The 19,737-nt window shown below is 44.9% G+C and overlaps 1 protein-coding gene across 20 annotated transcripts in view; it reads left to right on the plus strand.

The window, feature by feature from the left end:
- Positions 1–19,737, plus strand: part of LOC140385374 (band 4.1-like protein 3) — a 322,225-nt gene that overhangs the window by 216,694 nt on the left and 85,794 nt on the right. For 13 of the 20 annotated variants that reach the window (XM_072467470.1, XM_072467472.1, XM_072467476.1 and 10 more), the window contains exon 13: positions 17,967–18,539. The exons of the other annotated variants lie outside the window; for them this stretch is intronic. In XM_072467470.1, coding sequence (XP_072323571.1) covers positions 17,967–18,539 — 573 coding nt within the window. The remainder of the gene's footprint in view (positions 1–17,966; positions 18,540–19,737) is intronic. 20 annotated transcript variants of the gene reach the window in all.

The raw sequence follows: 19,737 nt of genomic DNA on the forward strand, positions 1-19,737 counted from the left end.
AGAAAGGCAAAAGGCGCGATATATGAGCACGGAGAGAAGGCCAGCAGAATGCTCGCACAACAACTAAGGAAGAGAGAAGCGGCTAGGGAGATAGAAAGGATAGCGGATGGGGAGGGAAATCTGGTGGTGGACCCGGCAGGGCTGAACAAGGTGTTTAGGGACTTGTATAATAAGCTGTACACTTCGGAACCCCCCAGGGGACCGGAGGAAATTAGGCGATTCCTGGACGGACTGACCTTCCCAAGAGTGGGTGGGGGGTTGGTAGACGGACTGCGGGCCCTGGTTAGGATCAAAGAGGTATTGGGGGGCCTGAAGGTCATGCAGTTGGGTAAAGCCCTGGGGCCGGATGGGTATCCGGTGGAGTTTTACAAAAAGTTTGCCGAGATAGTGGGGCTGGTGCTGGTCAGGGTTTTTAACGAGGCAAGAGACAGAGGGGTCCTACCCCCGACGATGTCGAAGGCCACTATTTCGCTTATTCTGAAACAGGATAAAGACCCGGAGGCCTGTGGGTCTTACAGGCCGATCTCTTTGATCAACGCAGATGCTAAGTTACTGGCCAAGATCTTGCCGACTAGAATTGAGGACTGTGTACCGGACGTAATTGCGGAGGAAAAAATCGGGTTCGTAAAGGGTAGGCAATCTAAGAAGGCTGCTTAATGTGATTATGATGCCCCTGGAGAGCAGGGAGGCAGAGGTAGTGGTAGCTTTGGATGGGGAAAAGGCTTTCGACCGGGTCGAATGGGACTATCTGTGTGAGGTGCTGGGAAGGCTTGGGTTCGGGGAGGGGTTCATTGACTGGGTTAGGCTGTTATACCAGGCCCCAGAGGCTAGTGTAAGGACGAACAGGACAACATCAGATTACTTCAGACTGCACCGCGGGACAAGACAGGGTTGCCCTCTATCCCCACTGCTGTTCGCGCTGGCCATAGAGCCCCTGGCAATTACTCTGAGAGCTTCAAGGGACTGGAAAGGGCTGGTCCAGGGGGGGGGAATGGAACATAAAGTCTCGTTATACGCGGATGACCTGCTGTTATACGTACCGGACCCAATGGCGGGGATGGACGGTATCATGGAAATCCTGAGGGAATTTGGCTGCTTTTCAGGATATAAATTGAACATGGCTAAGAGCGAGTTGTTCGTAATTCAGGCGAGGGGGCAGGAGAGTAGGCTGAAGGGGTTGCCGTTCAGGCTGGTAGGGGAAAGCTTTCGATACTTGGGGGTACAAGTGGCACGGGACTGGGGCAAATTGGGGCTTAATCTGTCCCGACTGGTGGAACGAATGAGGGAGGAGGTTTGCAGTTGGAATGCGCTCCCGCTGTCACTAGCGGGGAGGGTGCAGACTGTTAAGATGACGATTCTCCCGAGATTCTTGTTCATATTTCAGTGTCTCTCCATTTTCATCCCAAGGTCCTTCTTTAAGAGGCTGAATAAAATTATCCTGGGATTTGTCTGGAAGTCCCCGCGGGTGAGGAAGGTGATGCTCGAAAGGAACTGAGGGGAAGGGGGGCTGGCGTTGCCGAACTTCAGCAACTCCTACTGGGCGGCCAACATAGCGATGATAAGGAAATGGATGATGGGCACAGGGTCGGTCTGGGAGTGGATGGAGGCTGCTTTGTGCAGGGGCACCAGTTTGCAGCCCTGGTTACGGCGCCTCTGCCGCTCCCGCCGGTGCGGTACTCCACCTGCCCTATAGTGGTGGCGGCTCTGCGGATCTGGGGCCAGTGGAGGAGGCATACAGGGGAAGGGAGAGCATCGGTATGGACCCCAATCTGCGGCAATCACCGATTTGCCCCGGGGAACATGGACGATGGGTATCGACTGTGACGGAGGGCGGGGATTGTGAGGGTGGGTGATCTGTTCCTGGAAGGGAGCTTTCTGAGCATGAGGGCATTGGAGGAGAAGTTTGGGCTGTCGGGAGGGAATGACTTTAGATACTTACAGGTGCGGGATTTTGTGCGCAGACTGGTGCCGTCCTTCCCACGCCTCCCGCCAAAGGGGAGGCAGGAGAGGGAAGTTTCGAGGGGAGAGGTAGGTGAGGGTAGAGTCCCAGATATTTACAAAGAACTAATGGGAGCAGAGGATACACAGACTGAGGACCTGAAGCTTAAGTGGGAAGAGGAGCTCGGGGGGGAGATGGAGGACGGTATTTGGGCAGAAGCTCTGGGCAGAGTGAACACGACCGCAACATGCGCCAGGTTCAGTCTGATCCAGTTTAAGGTCGAGCACCGGGCCCACATGACGGTGGCCCGGATGAGTAAATTCTTTGGGCTGGAGGACAAGTGTGCCAGATGCGCCGGTGGGCCGGCTAATCACGTGCACATGTTCTGGTCGTGCCCTAAACTCGGGATCCTGGCAGGGATTCGCGGACATCATGTCCCAGGTTTTGAAAACTGTGGTGGTAATGAGTCCTGAGGTGGCAGTCTTTGGGGTGTCGGAGGACCCGGGAGTCCAGGAGGAGAAGGAAGCCGCCATCTTGGCCTTTGCTTCCCTGATAGCCCGGTGACGAATACTGTTGGCATGGAGGGACCCAAAGCCCCCGAAGACCGAAGTATGGCTATCGGACATGGCGCGCTTTCTCGGTCTAGAAAAGGTTGAGTTCGCCTTGAGAGGTTCACTATCAGGGTTCGCCTGGAGGTGGCAGCCATTCAATGACTTCTTCGCGGAGAATTAATCGTCAGCAAGAGGGGGGCTATGGTACAGTAGAGTAGGGGTGGTTTCGGCAGGTCCTTGCGAGAATGGGGTCGTGGTTTGAACTATGCGTTATTTGCTTTTCTTTCTGTACAGTACTATACAATGTTACTGTTTTATATGCCAAAAATACCTCAGTGAAATTGTCTATTAAAAAAGAAATGTGATAAGAGTGCTTTGAAGCGGTATGAAGAGCCTGTTGCTTGAAGTGTAGGAGCGAAGGGTTCTGAGTGGCTAAAGCTGTTTGCTTATGCAAAGTATTTCAACCAAGAGTGTCAAAATGCTTTTTTTAAAATGGCTCTGAAGGACAATCGGGGTAGGCAAGAACAAATTAGCACTACAGTCAAAGTAACTAAATAAGTCACATTTCTCTTCACCTCAAGTATATTGTATACCTTGGGCTGGATTTCCCGCCACGCCACATTTCTGCCCCGACCCGCTGGTGGGATTCTCTGTTACGCCGGCCGGTCAATGGGGTTTCCCATTGTGGGGCAGCCCCACGCCATCGGGAAAACTCCGGGTGCCGGCAAAATGGAGAATCCCGCCGGCGGAGAATCCAGCCCCAGATCTTTGACTCTTCCTTGCAAAACAAAATATGGGACGAAATTCTCCGACCCCCCGCCGGGTCGGAGAATCGCCGGGGGCTGGCATGAATCCCGCCCCCGCCGGTTGCCGAAGTCTCCGGCACCAGAGATTCGGCGGGGGCGGGAATCGCGGCGCGCCGGTTGGCGGGCCCCCCCGCTCAATTCTCCGGCCCGGATGGGCCGAAGTCCCGCCGCTAAAATGCCTGTCCCGGCGGCGTAAATTAAACCACCTACCTTACCGGCGGGACAAGGCGGCGCGGGCGGGCTCCGGGGTCCTGGGGGGGGGCACGGGGCGATCTGGCCCCGGGGGGTGCCCCCACGGTGGCCTGGCCCGCAATCGGGGCCCACTGATCCACGGGCCTGTCCCGTGGGGGCACTCTTTCCCTTCTGCCTCCGCCACGGTCTCCACCATGGCGGAGGCAGAAGAGACTCCCTCCACTGCGCATGCATGGGAAGCTGTCAGCGGCCGCTGACGCTCCCGCGCATGCGCCGCCCGGAGATGTCATTTCCGCGCCAGCTGGCGAGGCACCAAAGGTCTTTTCTGCCAGCTGGCGGGGCGGAAATTTGTCCGGCGCGGGCCTAGCCCCTCAATGTTGGGGCTCGGCCCCCAAAGATGCGGAGCATTCCGCACCTTTGGGGCGGCGCGATGCCTGTCTGATTTGCGCCGTTTTGGGCGCCAGTCGGCGGACATCGCGCCGTTTCCGGAGAATTTCGCCCCTGAAGTGTGTGAACGTTCTGAAAATATTGAAAGAACAAGCTATGTTTCTATTTATCCTGACCACACTGCATCCAAATGATTTATTGTAGGTGAAATCTTGATGAAGAATAAGATTGTACATCTCCAGTTATGTATTTCTGTTGTTAGTGAAGATACAGTGAAATTTTTCTTTTCAATAACCTTGATTTTTCTGGTGTTTCCTTCAATTTATGCACATCTTAAATTGAACTTCAAATGGTAGAAGCGATTTCTAAAATTCTGTCACATACCATCACTTTTTCTTGACGTATTTGATTCAAAGATCGGGGGCGAAATTCTCCCCCAACGGCACGATGTCCGCCGACTGGCGCCAAAAACGGCGCCAATCAGACGGGCATCGCGCCGGCCCAAAGGTGCGGAATGCTCCGCATCTTTGGAGACCGAGCCCCAACATTGAGGGGCTAGGCCGACGCCGGAGGGATTTCCGCCCCGCCAGCTGGCGGAAATGGCGTTTGTTGCCCCGCCAGCTGGCGCGGAAATGCGGCGCATGCACGGGAGCGTCAGCGGCCGCCGACAGTTTCCCGCGCATACGCAGTGGGGAGAGTCACTTCCTCCTCCGCCATGGTGGAGGCCGTGGCGGAGGCGGAAGGGAAAGCGTGCCCCCACGGCACAGGCCCGCCCACGGATCGGTGGGCCCCGATCGCGGGCAGGGGCACCCCCCGGGGTCAGATCGCCCCGTGCCCCCCCCAGGACCCCGGAGCCCGCCCACGCCGCCTGGTCCCGCCGGTAAATACCAGCTTTGATTTACGCCGGCGGGACAGGCAATTTCTGGGCGGGACTTCGGCCCATCCGGGCCCGATTCCCGCCCCCGCCCAATCTCCGTTACCGGAGACTTCGGCGGGGGCGGGATTCACGGCGGCCAACGGCCATTCTCCGACCCGGCGGGGGGTCGGTGAATGACGCCCCAGATCACTGCAATGCTTTCGTAATAATTAGAATTCTGCAGAACGTAATAATAAAATAACTTGATTTTGTTTAAAGGAACATTAAGACCATAAGACCATGAGACATAGGAGCGGAAGTAAGGCCATTTGGCCCATCGAATCCACTCCACCATTCAATAATGGCTGATTTCAACTCCATTTACCCGCGCTCTCTCCATAGCCCTTAATTCCTCGAGAAATCAAGAATGTATCAACTTCTGTCTTAAAGACACTCAACGTCCTGGCCTCCACCGCCCTCTGTGGCAATGAATTCCACAGACCCACCACTCTCTGGCTGAAGAAATGTCTCCTCATCTCTGTTCTAAAGTGACTCCCTTTTATTCTAAGGCTGTGCCCCCGGGTCCTAGTCTCCCCTGCTAATGGAAACAACTTCCCTACGTCCACCCTATCTAAGCCATTCATTAGCTAGAGCTTAGCTTCTATTCGTTAAGTGTGAGGATTGCATTGCAGATCTCGGGACAAATTCATATTTTCTTGTATTTGGACAAAAATAACCATCGGAGTTGTAAGCATAAGAGGAAAATATGGTTTGAAGATTGCATGCCCATAATGTCCAATTTTCAGTCCACTTTTAATAGATGGCAGCCATTTCTTTCCCATTGACAAAACAAAATCAGATGGAGTGGAAAATGAGCTGTCAGTGTGCTATTCACCATTTTGTGAGTCTGCCAAAGGCAGTTTTCACCCCATGTGTTCCTGTGCATAGATCTGTAATTCAGAACCACAGAAATTTGTCTTCGACGGATGAAGTTTGACTAGAAATAAATAAGCACATTTAGATTCTTGAAATCATTGAATTTATTCATAACCATACTTCAAAAAACTTTTTCCCCTTCTTGTCGCCACCTCAGTTTTTTTTTACATCCAATGATTCATCTGTACTTGCTTCAGAAGTCAGATTATACAGCCTGCAAATACCTCCATAGAACAGGGGTTGGCAACCTACTCTCTCCAAGGCCTCCACGTCCTTCTGGTAGTATGGTGACCAGAATTGGACGCAGTATTCCAAATGTGGCCTAACCAACATTCGAGAGAGGGGCAGCACGGTAGCATAGTGGTTAGCACAATTGCTTCACAGCTCCAGTTTCGATTCACAGCTTGGGTCACTGTCTGTGCGGAGTCTGCATGTTCTCCCCGTGTGTGCGTGGGTTTCCTCCGGGTACTCCGGTTTCCTCCCACAGTCCAAAGATGTGCAGGTTAGGTGGATTGGCTGTGATAAATTGTCCTTAGTGTCCAAAATTGCCCTTAGTGTTGGGTGGGGTTACTGGGTTATAGGGATAGGGTGGAGGTGTGGGCGTGGGTAGGGTGCTCTTTCTAAGAGCTGGTGCAGACCCGATAGGCCGAATGGCCTCCTTCTGCACTGTAAATTCTATGATTCTATGGTGTGCATGCCAAAACTGGCACCCCGAGATGATTTTGAGTGGCACTTGCACAAAAAATGTTTTGTCATTTACTTATCCTATTGAAGTATGTTACCTTGATTAAAAAATGTATAGAATTTAAATAGTAAATGTTTGTTTTATTTAATACTGAGGTATTTTTGAGACCCAATTTGATGTTTACATCAGCATCATGTAATGTGGAACAGCGTACTGCGTTTGATGCTGTGGATCAGAAATTTCTAATTTTTTTTCACTGTAAATGGAGGGGTACAATTGACAATGTTAGCTCCTAAGAAAGGAAGGCAAAGCAAGGGCAAAAATCACACTAAACTGGTAAGATCTGCATTTTAATTTTAAATGAAGCTTCTGAAGCATTTTAACAACCGTATTTACTTTACATACAATAGTTTAATTATATATAGAGACCTTATGAACATTAAAATGTATTACTGGCACACAATACCTTAAATTAGTGTAAATGAATGAAGACTTAGTATGCCACCTCTGAAAGGTTGCCGACCTCTGCCATAGAAGAACAATATACAACTCATTGGCTGAATCATCAAGAGGCACAATTTAAAAGAAAGGATTCGCCTGTCCTGTCGGCTTTACTGACGCTGGAAAACTTGCATACAAAGGGAAGCACAAATATAATTCTGTCAACTGAGACTTTGAGTTGGATGCTACTAACTCAGGGGTGTTGTGGGGTATAGAAGAAGGGCAAAGTGATTGTATGTGCTGCTGCTCTGGGTTAGGGGACCAGAAAGAATGGATTTTCCAAACCTCAAAAATTATGTTACAGTTATTGTTATGGGGTCCGGGTTTACAGAACCCCAAAGTGTTTCATGGAGGTTCAACCGACCCACAACTTTTAATAGATTGTGGTGTGGGAAGCACGAGGCGTACTCTCCAGGTGTGATACAGCAGAAATGGACAACTGGGGCGAGATTCTCCGACCCCCCGCCGGGTCGGAGAATTGCCGGGGGCTGGCGTGAATCCCGCCCCCGCCGGTTGCCGAAGTCTATGGGCGCCAGAGATTCGGCGGGGGCGGGAATCGCGCCACGCCGGTTGGCGGGCCCCCCCCGCTCGATTCTCCGGCCCGAATGGGCCGAAGTCCCGCCGCTAAAATGCCTGACACGCCGGCGTAAATTAAACCACCTACCTTACCGGCGGGACAAGGCGGCGCGGGCGGGCTCCGGGGTCCTGGGGGGGAGCGCGGGGCGATCTGGCCCAGGGGGTGCCCCCACGGTGGCCTGGCCCGCGATCGGGGCTCACCGATCCGCGGGCGGGCCTGTGCCGTGGGGGCACTCTTTCCCTTCCGCCTCCGCCACGGTCTCCACCATGGCGGAGGCAGAAGAGACTCCCTCCACTGCGCAGGCGCGGGAATGCTGTCAGCGGCCGCTGACGCTCCCACGCATGCGCCGCCCGGAGATGTCCTTTCCGCGCCAGCTGGCGGGGCAGCAAAGGTCTTTTACGCCAGCTGGTGGGGCGGAAATTTGTCCGGCGCCGACCTAGCCCCTCAAGGTTGGGGCTCTGCCCCCAAAAATGCGGAGCATTCCGCACCTTTGGGGCGGCGCGATGCCCGTCTGATTTGCGCCGTTTTGGGCGCCAGTCGGCGGACATCGCGCCGTTTCTGGAGAATTTCACCCCTGGTATTTAAATCAAAACAATGTTTATTCTATGAACTCAAATTAACCTTCTAAAACAAACATTGAATATCTTAACACCCATTACTTCAAAGATAACCTCAAAAGACTACAACACTAAATAATCCTTCAAACTGTTCCTTTAAACATCCAAAAGACTTCAAACCTTCAAAAATAGGAGCACATTAGGTTACATTCAATATATTTAGTCTTTGGATTGCAGAAATCAACAGACCAGCTCTGTGTTTCTTCCTGTAGCTCACAGCAAAACACACAGACACTCCCAGCTGCGTTCTCAAACTGAAACTTAAAACGCAGAAGTGAGCGCAGCTCCCCCCACCCTCTGACATCACTTCTGTAATATGATCAGCTCCATTTCGTAAAGGTACATTGCTTAAACATCCATTTCTTAAAGGTACTCTCACATGACACCTCCCCCCCCAAGAAAAAGAAATAAACCATCAACTTCAAGATGGTTTCATTTTTCACCGTTGCACCATCAATTAAGAAATGCACACAGTAAAATCACTTTACCGGATCAAAAAAACAACACACGCAAACAGGTATAATAATATAGTCCATTTTTTTCCCCCGTTCTTCTTCCTCCAACAGAAATTCTTCCGTTCATCACATTCGTGACAAAGCATCGGCCTATCACGTTTTCCCGTCCTGCCACATGTACTATTTTTAAATGAAATGGCTGTAACAGTAAACTCCAGCGAAACAGCCTCGCATTGTTATTCCCGAATCGCTCCAAAAACGTCAACGGATTATGATCAGTATATATAACGGTGTCAGACGGATTGCTGGTCACAAATGTGAAAATGTTGCAAATCCAGCACAAAACTCAAAGTCTCCTTTTCAATCGTCGAATATTTTTTCTGGTGAGAATTCAATTTCTTTGAAAAATAACCAATAGGCCGCTCTAGCCCTTCGTCGTCTTGTAGAAGCATCGCACCTACGCCCACATCACTCACATCAACAGCCACTTTGAATGGTTTAGGATGACTAACACAGGAGCAGTGGTTAACACAGCCTTCAGGCCGTCAAATGCTTGTTGACACTCCGCTGTCCACTAGAATTTGTTACGCTTCTTGAGAAAGTCCGTCAGTGCAGCGACCACACTGCTAAAATTTGGTACAAATTTCCGGAAAAATCCACTCGTACCAAGAAATCACATTATTTCCCGTTGTGTCGAGGGTATCGGAAACTCCACAATAACTTACGGTTTCACATCACGTGGGACCAATCGACCATGTCCGATTGTATGGCCAAGGAAAGTGACTTGGGCTTTTCCAAATTCACTTTTGGCTAGATTTATCACCAAACCTGCCTCCTGAAGTTGATCGAATAACTCCATAAGATGTTTTAAATGTTCTTTCCATGTCTGGCTGAAAACTACCAGATCGTCGATTATATACCACACAATTGGGTAATCCTGAAACGATCGTATTAGTTAACCGTTGAAATGTGGTTGGGGCGTTTTTCATGCCAAATGGCATAACTTTGAATTGGTATATACCATCTGGAGTCACAAAAGCTGAAATCCCCTTCGCCCTTTTGGATAAAGGTACCTGCCAGTAACCTTTAAGTAAATCCAATTTGGAAATAAAAGCCGGTTATCCCACTTTCTCAATGCAATCCTCCAAACGTGGGATAGGATAAGAGTCCGTTCTTGTAACTGCATTCACCTTTCTATAGTCCACACACAACCGTTGGGTACCGTCTGGTTTAGGTACCATCACTATGGGAGAGCTCCATTGGCCTCAACCCACTTCAATTGTGCCATTTTTAACATACTCTCAATCTCTTTGTTAACCTGTGCCAATTTTAAAGGATGAAGTCTATATGGATGTTGTTTGATAGGAACAGCATTTCCCACATCTACATCATGTATAGCCATTTTAGTACTTCCCAATTTATCTCTACAAACTTGCCCATGTGATATCAATAACTCTTTCAGGTCAGTGGAAGGTAACTTAACAATTCATCCCAATTTTTAAGCACATCCTCATTTTCTAATTTAATTTGAGGTATGTCAAATTCACAGACATTTGGATTTGGTTCGTCACTTTGAGTTAGAATCATTAAACCTCCTTTTTCTCTCCTTCCCTTTCAAAGTACTTTTTAAGCATATTCACATGACACACTCGGTGAGTCTTCCTTCTATCTGGTGTTTTTACCACATAATTCACCTCACTTAATTTCATTTCAATCTGATACGGTCCACAAAACCTAGCTGTTAAAGGTTCGTCTACCACTGCAACAACACTAAAACTTTATCTCCACTGGCAAAACTATGAACTTTGGATTTCTTGTCCGCTACCCGTTTCATCACATTTTGTGCAACTTTCAAATGTTGTTTAGCCAATTCACCTGCTCTATTTAATCGTTCCCTAAAATTTGACACGTAATCCAATCGTGTAATTTCTGATTTCTCACCCACCAATTTTTCTTTAATCAATTTAAGTGGTCCTCTTACCTCATGACCAAAAATTAGTTCAAAAGGACTAAATTTGGTTGACTCATTAGGTGCATCCCTAATTGCAAACAGTACGAATGAAATTCCTTTATCCCAATCCTCTGGATAATCTTGACAATAAGCCCTCAACATTCTCTTTAATAACTGATGCCACCTTTCTAACGCTCCCTGTGATTCTGGATGGTACACAGTTTATTTAAATTGTTTTATTCCTAAGCTATCCATAACTTCTTTGAATAACTTTGAGGTAAAATTTGTTCCTTGATCCAATTGAATTTCTGTGGGTAGTCCATATCGAGTAAAGAATTCAAGTAACTCCTCCACAATCTTTTTAGCTGTAATATTACGTACTGGAATGGCCTCTGGAAAACTAGTAGACACATCCATTATAGTCAAAAGATATTGATTCCCATTTTTGTTTTAGGAAGCAGTCCTACACAATCAATTAGGACCCTTGTAAAAGGTTCCTCAAATGCTGGAATGGGTATTAAGGGCGTTGGTTTTATCACTGCTTGAGGTTTCCCTATCACTTGACATGTGTGATATGATTGACAAAATTTAACTACATCTTTGCATAGTCCAGGCCAATAAAAATGTTTCTGGATTTTAGCTTGAGTTTTCCTTATTCCCAAATGACCTCCCACTGGTACCTCATGTGCCACTCGCAACACCACCTTTCTATACCTTATTGGCAATACTACTTGATCAACTTCTGCCCACTTTTCATCCGCCTGCATATGTACAGGTCTCCATTTTCTCATCAAGACATCACTTTTACAGTAATAACACTCTGGTATACTGTCAGATTCCTCTTCCGTATATGCTTTCTGATATATCCGTTTTATTTCCACATCTTTCTGTTGTAACTCCGCCAATTTTCCTGAACTAAAAATATCCGCCTCATCCTCCACCTGTTCTTGTTTTTTTTCAACTATTTGATCAAAAATTGTTTCTGATAATTGCACTTCCACTTCATCTTCACTCTTTGATTTCTCCTTAACCTGTGACTTTGCGACCTTGTTACTACACAATCCGGAAAAATCCCAGGATATTTGCCCTTCAACACTTCAGTTGTCTGATTTTCCACTGGCTTATCAACCACAGTAGGTATCACTCCCACCTGCAATCCTGCTATATCATTACCCAAGATAAACTGTATTCCTGGACAAGATAGTTTCTCTATTACTCCTATTACCACTTCACCACTCTTCACTGGACTTTCCAACCTTACCTAATATAATGGAACGCTACTCCTCTCACCCTGAATTCCACATATTACCACCTTTTCTGGCAACATTCTTCCCAAACTACATAATTCCTCTTCTCTTACCATTAAAGATTGACTAGCTCCTGTATCTCTTAAAATTGTGACTTTACCTGCTCCTCCTGATGCACATGAGTAAACTTTACCCACACAAGTAAATTCTTTAAAGATATCTGGCACCTTCTTAACAATTACTTCTTGAATAGGCTGTACAATTGTTTGCCCCTCCTTCACTTTCCTTGGGCTTTCCTTTACCACTCTAACAAACCCCACTGTCTTATCCTGTTTTACCACATCAGCCTTCCCAGTGCTTTTCTTCAACCACCAACACTGTGACTTTACATGGCCTAGTGTATTACAGTGAAAACATTTAAAACTTTTTATTTCTCTTCCACCTCCTGGATTTCTTTTTTAATTTGAGGTACACTCTCCTTATTATCTCCCATCAGATCACCTTTACCTTTACCACTTGAGTATTTCTCATGTCCCCAGTTTTTATTACTCACCGGCTCAAACTGATGTTGGATTTATGAACTAATTCGTAATCATCTGCCATTTCTGCTGCTAATATCGCAGTTTTAACCCTCTGCACTTCCACATGAGTTCTCACTACATCAGGAATTGAATTTTTAAACTCCCCCAAAAGTATAATTTCTCTTTGAGAGCTTCATATGTTTGGTCTATTTTCAAAGCCCTTATCCACCTATCAAAATTACTCTGTTTGAGCCTTTCAAACTCCATGTATGTTTGACCAAATTCTTTCCTTAAATTTCTAAACCTTTGTCTGTAAGCTACAGGCACTAGCTCATAGGCACCTAAGATGGATTTTTTCACCTCCTCATACGTTCCAGATACCTCCTCCGGTAGTGATGCAAACACTTCACTAGCTCTACTTACCAGTTTTGTTTGAATCAGTAATACCCACATGTCCTGTGGCCATTTCATTTGTTTAGCTACCTTCTCAAATGAAGTGAAAAAGGCTTCTACCTCCTTCTCGTCAAACCTTGGCAATGCTTGGACATATTTAAATAGATCTTCGACTATGACGTTCTGTCTCACTATCCTCATCAATCTCATCCAACTGTATGTTTCCCTTTGCGTCTGCCAATTTTAACTGATTTTCATGTTTCATAGCCATTTTATGAAGTTCAAACTCTCTCTCTTTTTCCCTTTCCTCTCTATCTCTTTCTTTGTTTCTTTCTTCTCTCTCCTTTTCTTTTTCCTCTCTATCTCTATCTCTTTCTTTGTTTCTTTCTTCTCTCTCCTTTTCTTTTTCTCTCATTGCATATTCAAGCTGCTTTAATTCTTTTTCATGTTCAAATTGCTTAATCTGCAACTGGAGCTTGCCATTTCTAATGAGTCAGAATGTATCTCAGGCAAATTTAAATGCTCACCGACCGCGTAAGTACCTCATCTTTTCGCATTTTGCCAGGCAATGTTAACTGCAATGCTTTTGCCAAATCTAACAGTTTGCTTTTAGTCTCTGTCCGTAAGGTATTGCGTGTTACCGTGTCCACCCCCAAAAACTTCTGAGCCTCTGAAAGAGTCATTGTCCACAACACACTCCCCACTTAAACTAAAATACCACACCTGAAAAGCAACCACAATATGCTCACCCGTCACTGTCTTTAAGTTCATTAAGCCAATCCAATCGATAGACTTTTATCCCCCCTCGAGCCTCCAATTGTTATGGGTCCGGGTTTACAGAACCTACCAGAAGGATGTGGAGGCCTTGGAGAGAGTACAGAAAGGGTTTATCAGGATGTTGCCAGGTATGGAGCGAATTAGCTATGAGGAGAGATTGAATAAACTGGGATTGTTCTCCCTGGAGAGACGGAGGCTGAGGTGCGACCTGATAGAAGTTTATAAAATTATTAGGGGTATAGATAGGGTGAACAGTTGGAGGCTTGTTCCCAGGACGGAATTGAAAATTACAAGGGGGCACAAGTTCAAGGTGAGGGGGGATAGGTTCAGTGGAGATGTGCGGAGGAAGTTTTTTCCACAGAGGGTGTTGGTGCCCTGGAATGCACTGCCAAGTGAGGTGGTTGAGGCAGATACGTTAGCGACCTTTAAGACTTATCTGGATAGGCACATGAATAGACGGAGTATAGAAGGATACAGGTGGTTGGTCGAGATAGGATACGTGATCGGTGCACGCTTGGAGGGCCGGAGGGCCTTTTCTGTGCTGTATTCTTTGGTTCAAATGTAATGTCAGGAATTAATGAGGATTTTGATTCCTTTCCCAACTGTAGCCACCCTAATTGAGAGGCTGGCTGACTATTAAGTGGGTAAGCCATGGCTGGGAAAAAGAAATGAGCCAGGGACAATCAAGGAGGAGTGATGGAGCAAGAAACATTTTGGTGGTTCAGGCCAGGGGAAATTGGAGTCCAAGGACAGACCAGAAGCATCGTGGAAGAGATTGGAAGGGCTGGTGATGAGGGAGATCAGAGTCCTCGTGCACTCGGAGGGTTAGGGGATCTGGTCACAGGACAGCGAAACAGATATTCTGGATCCAGCAGGTAAGTAGGAAGGCACTTACGTCCTGAATCCAACACTCTTTGCCTCCCTTTAATCAAAAGGTATCCCAAGACCTGGAAAACTCAGCTAGCCAGGGTTAAATTTAAAATGATGGAGAGTCATGCAGCTTTGTTGTAATATTTAAATTGCCAATCTGGTCCTATGGTGTTGGAAGTGGTGTTGGGGGTCAAGATTCAGAATTTTGATATTTTAACTTTCTATCGTGACCCAAATTTGTGTTATTAGCATTAAAATTTTCCCTTAATCTCTAAATTATGATCTTTCTTAAGTTGTTTCTGTATTATTTTATATATTTTGAACCATAATAGATGTAGAAGTCAGGATCTTTTCTTAGTGATGGAAAATGATCTGTTATGATCTATAGTGTGGAATAAATGTGAAGTTGTCCATTTTTGGCAGGTAGGAATAGAAAAGTTAAATATTATTTCATTAGAGTGAGACTGCAGAATGCTGCAGTACATGGGAATCTGGATGTTCTCGATTATGAATGTCAAAGATATTAACATGCAGGTGCAGCAAGTAATTAGGTGGCAAATGGAATGTTGGCCTTTCTTGAAAGGGGGATTGTTGATAAAAGTAGGGATGACTTGCTGCAACCATACAATGCCTTGGTGAGACTGCACCTAGAATACTGCGTGCAGTTTTAGTTTCCTTACTTAAGGCGGGATATACCTGCATTGGAAGCAGTTTAGAGAAGGTCCATGAGGTTGATTCCTGGGACGAAGGGGTTGTCTTAGAAGGAAAGGTGAGCAGGCTGAGCCTATACTGATTCGAGTTTAGAAGAATGAGAGATGGTCTTATTGAATCTGAGTCGGCCTGACCGGATTGATGCTGGAAGGTTGAAGGGAAATCTAGAACTCGGGACCACAGTTTAAATATAAGGAGTTCCCCATTTAAGATAGAGGTGAAAAGGAATTTATTCTCTGAGAGTTGGTTTGTGTAATTCTCTTCCACAATAAACAGTGGAAGTTGGGTCATTGCATATATTCACAGCCAAGTTAAACAGATTTTAAATCGACAAAGGTGTTAAGCCTTTTGGGGGGGGTGGGGGACGAGGCAGGAAAAGTGGCATCGAGGTCACAATCAGAACATATTGAATGGAAGAGCAGGCTCAATGAGTCAAATGGCCAACTCCAGCTTCTATTTCTTATGATACTAGATGTTATTAGCTTGGTGGCAGAGAACGCAAACTATAGAATCAGCAAAGCAACTGACTTGCAGGAAACTAGTTATCACTAGATGTGTCTAAAACAAGCCATGCTCCACTGTACATTTTCTAGGTTCACTCAATATGCACCTAATCTAAGTCCCAAAAAAAATTCAAATGCTATATCATATCTGAGAAGTTCAGCTGAAGACTTAAGCTCAGAATAAAGCTCAAATAATGTATAATTCCTAAGCGCTGGCAATACTCAATTTTTAACAAATTTTATCAAAGACGCATTGGCTGCTGCAATGTAATATTTTTGTTGCTTTATAAAGCCAATTACCGCTGAGTGAAACCTGGTTTGAACAGGTTAATATTTTCCACTTGTTCATATATTATGATTTCTGGAAGGCTATTACAGAAATGTTGTGTAATTTCTCTGCCTTCCATATATCCCAAAAACATAAATCAATTAATTTTCGTAGATTGGTATTTGATTTGGAGGAGAGGATATTACTTTTACTCCTCCTTTGGTCTCCCATGCCAAACAGCAAACCTTGCCTGAGGAATGTGTCATTCATAACTTCCTGTCTCTGCTACTCTACAATCAGCTGTTAGGCAGCGTCCAGCAGAAGCCTGGAGCAAATCCCCTACAAATATATCCCTTATTATGTTTAGACTGATCCTACAAGACTGGGAACATACCACATCACAAATTGTGAGCGCAAAAATGTACCGCGCAGCAATTCGGCTCCATAGCACCACTGTTTCGCTCTCAATAGCCTTGCTAATAGGTCTGTTCATAAACTTGCCTTCTGATCTCTGCAGTACTATTATCATCTTCTTTGGCCATGAAGCTTTTCTTTAGAATATTGCAACACTGAGAAAGCAACATTTAAGTATTTATTGCCAAGTTGTAGAGAAAACAGTGAACTGCTGTCTGAACTACTTTGGTGATGGTGCTTCCAAATTGGTATTATAAAGAACATTCCTTAGCTGGGACCACGGTGACATTTTGTTCCCAAGATTTTACTGTTCCTGTCTTTGGTGCTAATTGTTGACATAGGACATGTTTAAGATGTTCATGTTAAATTTATTTAACCATTATTTTAACGCTATCAGGCCTGATTTTAACTCCAGATCAGTTTTGGACAGATTTGTTACTGTGAGCTGGGAAACCCCCACACAAATCCAGAAATGTTAACACCTGGGCCTGATTTTAGGTTCTGCTAACTGATTTCCACCTATTCTGGGTAAATTTAATGGAAAATCTCGCAGCTCTGAGGTTCTTCAACAAGTAGGGTGATCAGCTGCCAGGAAACCCCTGCTGGTGGGTAAATTACCAGGGCAATTCTAACTGCTCACCTATCCATTACTTTAAATGGGTTAATGCCTTTGTTAAAATAGTAGATAGAATAACATCATGTGAACATATTAAGCCACAGTTGTTAACAGTATGATTTCACCCCCTACAGAATGTAAAACCTTTTCCTTTGTTTTATATGTAAACTTGAACTTTAATTATTCATCATATATCCCAAGAAGTAAGCAAACTGATACAAAACATGAATACAGTAAGCAGTTATCGCCTCTTTTAAGAGTAATATTGATTTTTCTAACTGGTTTTATGTCAGTAAAATTGAACTGTGCTGTAATAGGAAAAAGCTTTCTTTGCCATTTTTCAAATTTTCAGAGTTTCCATTAACTTGCGATTCTAAGTCAAAAGGCACTTGAAATTTGACTGACTCTCTAGAAATTTTCCATCTTCTGCATTCCATACTCCAATTAATGTTTGCTACGTAGCAGCATTTTATTTTAAATGCCCCCATTGTATCCTGCAAACCCTTTCATGTTCCCAATGCTCTGCGGTTGACATCTGCAAGTCCCAGTAGGTCTTCTTGGATGAACTGAACTTGCACTGAAATGTTTGGGTACAAGAGATATAATTCATTCTAACAGTGTTGGAATGGGACCAACAAGGAAACCATCATTACTGGTAGGATAACTAGGAAGGGTGAAAGAAGCAGATCAACTCGGTGAAGAGCAAAGAGGAATTAGAAAAATAAAATGACATCATATAAATCAAAGTGCAAGTAAGCAAGTTCAGGATTAATTGTGGGCTAGAAGTAAACAAGTACAGTGAAGAAATACTCAATAAAGAGAAAAGAAAACGGTAAATGATTAGATAGAAAGATTTAATAAATTCGAACAAATGATTTAGGTGAACACAGTAAACAGAACTAATTTTCTATTATGTGCAGTGGGAGATGGACAGATGCTCTTTAAGAGCATTTAAACAAATTTCAGGAATTCAATTTATACTTGTGCATAATTGCTGCAGGACCCCCTGCAATTTAGCATTTCCGAATCCCAAAATGCTTAATATTTCTGGTTAGCAGAAGCTCTGAAATTTTGGAAGAACAAATACTGTGGGATGACTTAACTAATAATTTTTATTTTTGTCTTTTTTTAATGTTCTTGCTCATTTCTGTTGCTCCTGCATCTTCTCTGATTTCCTTTTTGTTCCCCTATAGACATCATTCTTTGGCACAGATTCATTCTGCTCTTCCTCTTGCTCTCTGCCTTTGCACTGTGACTCTCCTGTGTCATCAACAAGCATTCATAGGAGATGTACAGAGAATGTTTCAAAATCAGCTGGTTGTCTTAAGGCTGAAGATCCCAGAAGCACTCTTCATCCATTATTGGACTATGATTCTTCAAACTGTGTTGATAAGAAAGCAGTAGGATTCAAAAAGGGCCAAGATCTAGGGCCTAGATCTAGGAAAGGGGGAACCTTGTTTTCGTTCTCCTTGCATCTCCCAGCATCATTTTCTTTGCTAGATGATGATGGCTACCTTACCTTCCCAAGCTTCACTGATGCCAGTTTCTTACCTGAAAGTTTCCAACATTATCTGCCTATTCAATCGCCATCACTTGTCCCCTGTTTTCTTTTCATTTTCTTCTTCCTGCTTTCAGCCTCTTTCTCTGTACCTTTGGCTCTCATCCTCTCCTTCCCTCTTGCTATTTGCCTGTGCTACCTGGAACCCAGGGCAGCCTCCTTGAGTGCCTCAGTTGACAATGACCTGAGTGACAGTTCAGAGGAAGAGGTGTGTACCTCAGCCTAGAACACATTTCTTTGTGTTCAGTGCTTGGGTGTCCTGCGCAATGTACAATGCTGCAATAGTAATCTTATTTTCAGAACCTCATTGCTGTTTTTCCTTGTTGTTAAAGTTATGTTTCAGTGAGGCATAACTGTAATTTATCAGATTAGACAAAAAGTTTTTGTACTTGCAGAAGGAAAAAAGTCTCTGGAAAACAGGTCAATTCTTCACAGCTATGAAAACTGTTCAGTAATAATCGTGGAAAAATATGAAGTAATTGGCGTGTGGCACAAAGTTCTAGCTCTTATATAGATGTAAATTCCTAAATTGAATGAGGTCATTCAAATAAACCATGCTGGCATTTCCTTAGGAGTTGGAGCCAGTTGATTGGCCAATCAGTTTAATTTCTCTGATGTGGGTCAGCCATAATCTCAGTAGTATTACAGTAGACCATCTGTTCTTCAGTGAACCTTGTTCTTCTCAGTGACTGGCTCAATATGTGTAGAAATACCAAACACCAAGGGCCTGATTAGTCACATTTTTAAAGACCAGAATGCATCACTTTATGTTTGATACTACAATTTCTTTAAAATCGAAGTTTTTGTCTCACTGACATGCCTAAACTCCTAGTGAAATATCCTGCCTGTTGTTTGTGACCTTCTGTTTAATATAGAATTTGACGTTACTGTGGTCCCTAGTGAATAGTGTCCAGGAACTGTCAGCATGAATTACTCTTAACGTGGCCTTATTCAGTTTTTTGCCTTGACTTATTTTAGTACAGAAAGGTAAAATGAAAGTAGTATTTTTAATCAACGGTTTAATTCTGCTTTGGAAGTAGATAAATGAAGTAGGCAGAATATATAGTGTAATTTTTCAGGCACTAAAACAGATTCAGGGATATAGACTCAGTCAACTTCACTCTAGGCTCAGAATAAAAACTTGGTGTCTAATCTCAAATCATCCTCCAGAGTAGGAGTTCTCAACCTTTTTGTTTCTGTGAGAACCCCCTCCCATATTATACAAATTCCACAGTCCTTCTGTAGCAGAGCACAACTATTATAGGATGGCTCCTATCATGTGGTAAAATTAATCAAACCCCAACTTGTGCAAAGTAAGATCCCACAATAGAAAATCAGGTGGATCACCATAGATTATGTTTACTTTTGTACCAGGCATATTTCCCAATATTAAAAAAAAGTCTGCT

Source organism: Scyliorhinus torazame, chromosome 11, assembly GCF_047496885.1.
Source record: "Scyliorhinus torazame isolate Kashiwa2021f chromosome 11, sScyTor2.1, whole genome shotgun sequence".
In the NCBI taxonomy this organism is placed as follows: domain Eukaryota; kingdom Metazoa; phylum Chordata; class Chondrichthyes; order Carcharhiniformes; family Scyliorhinidae; genus Scyliorhinus; species Scyliorhinus torazame.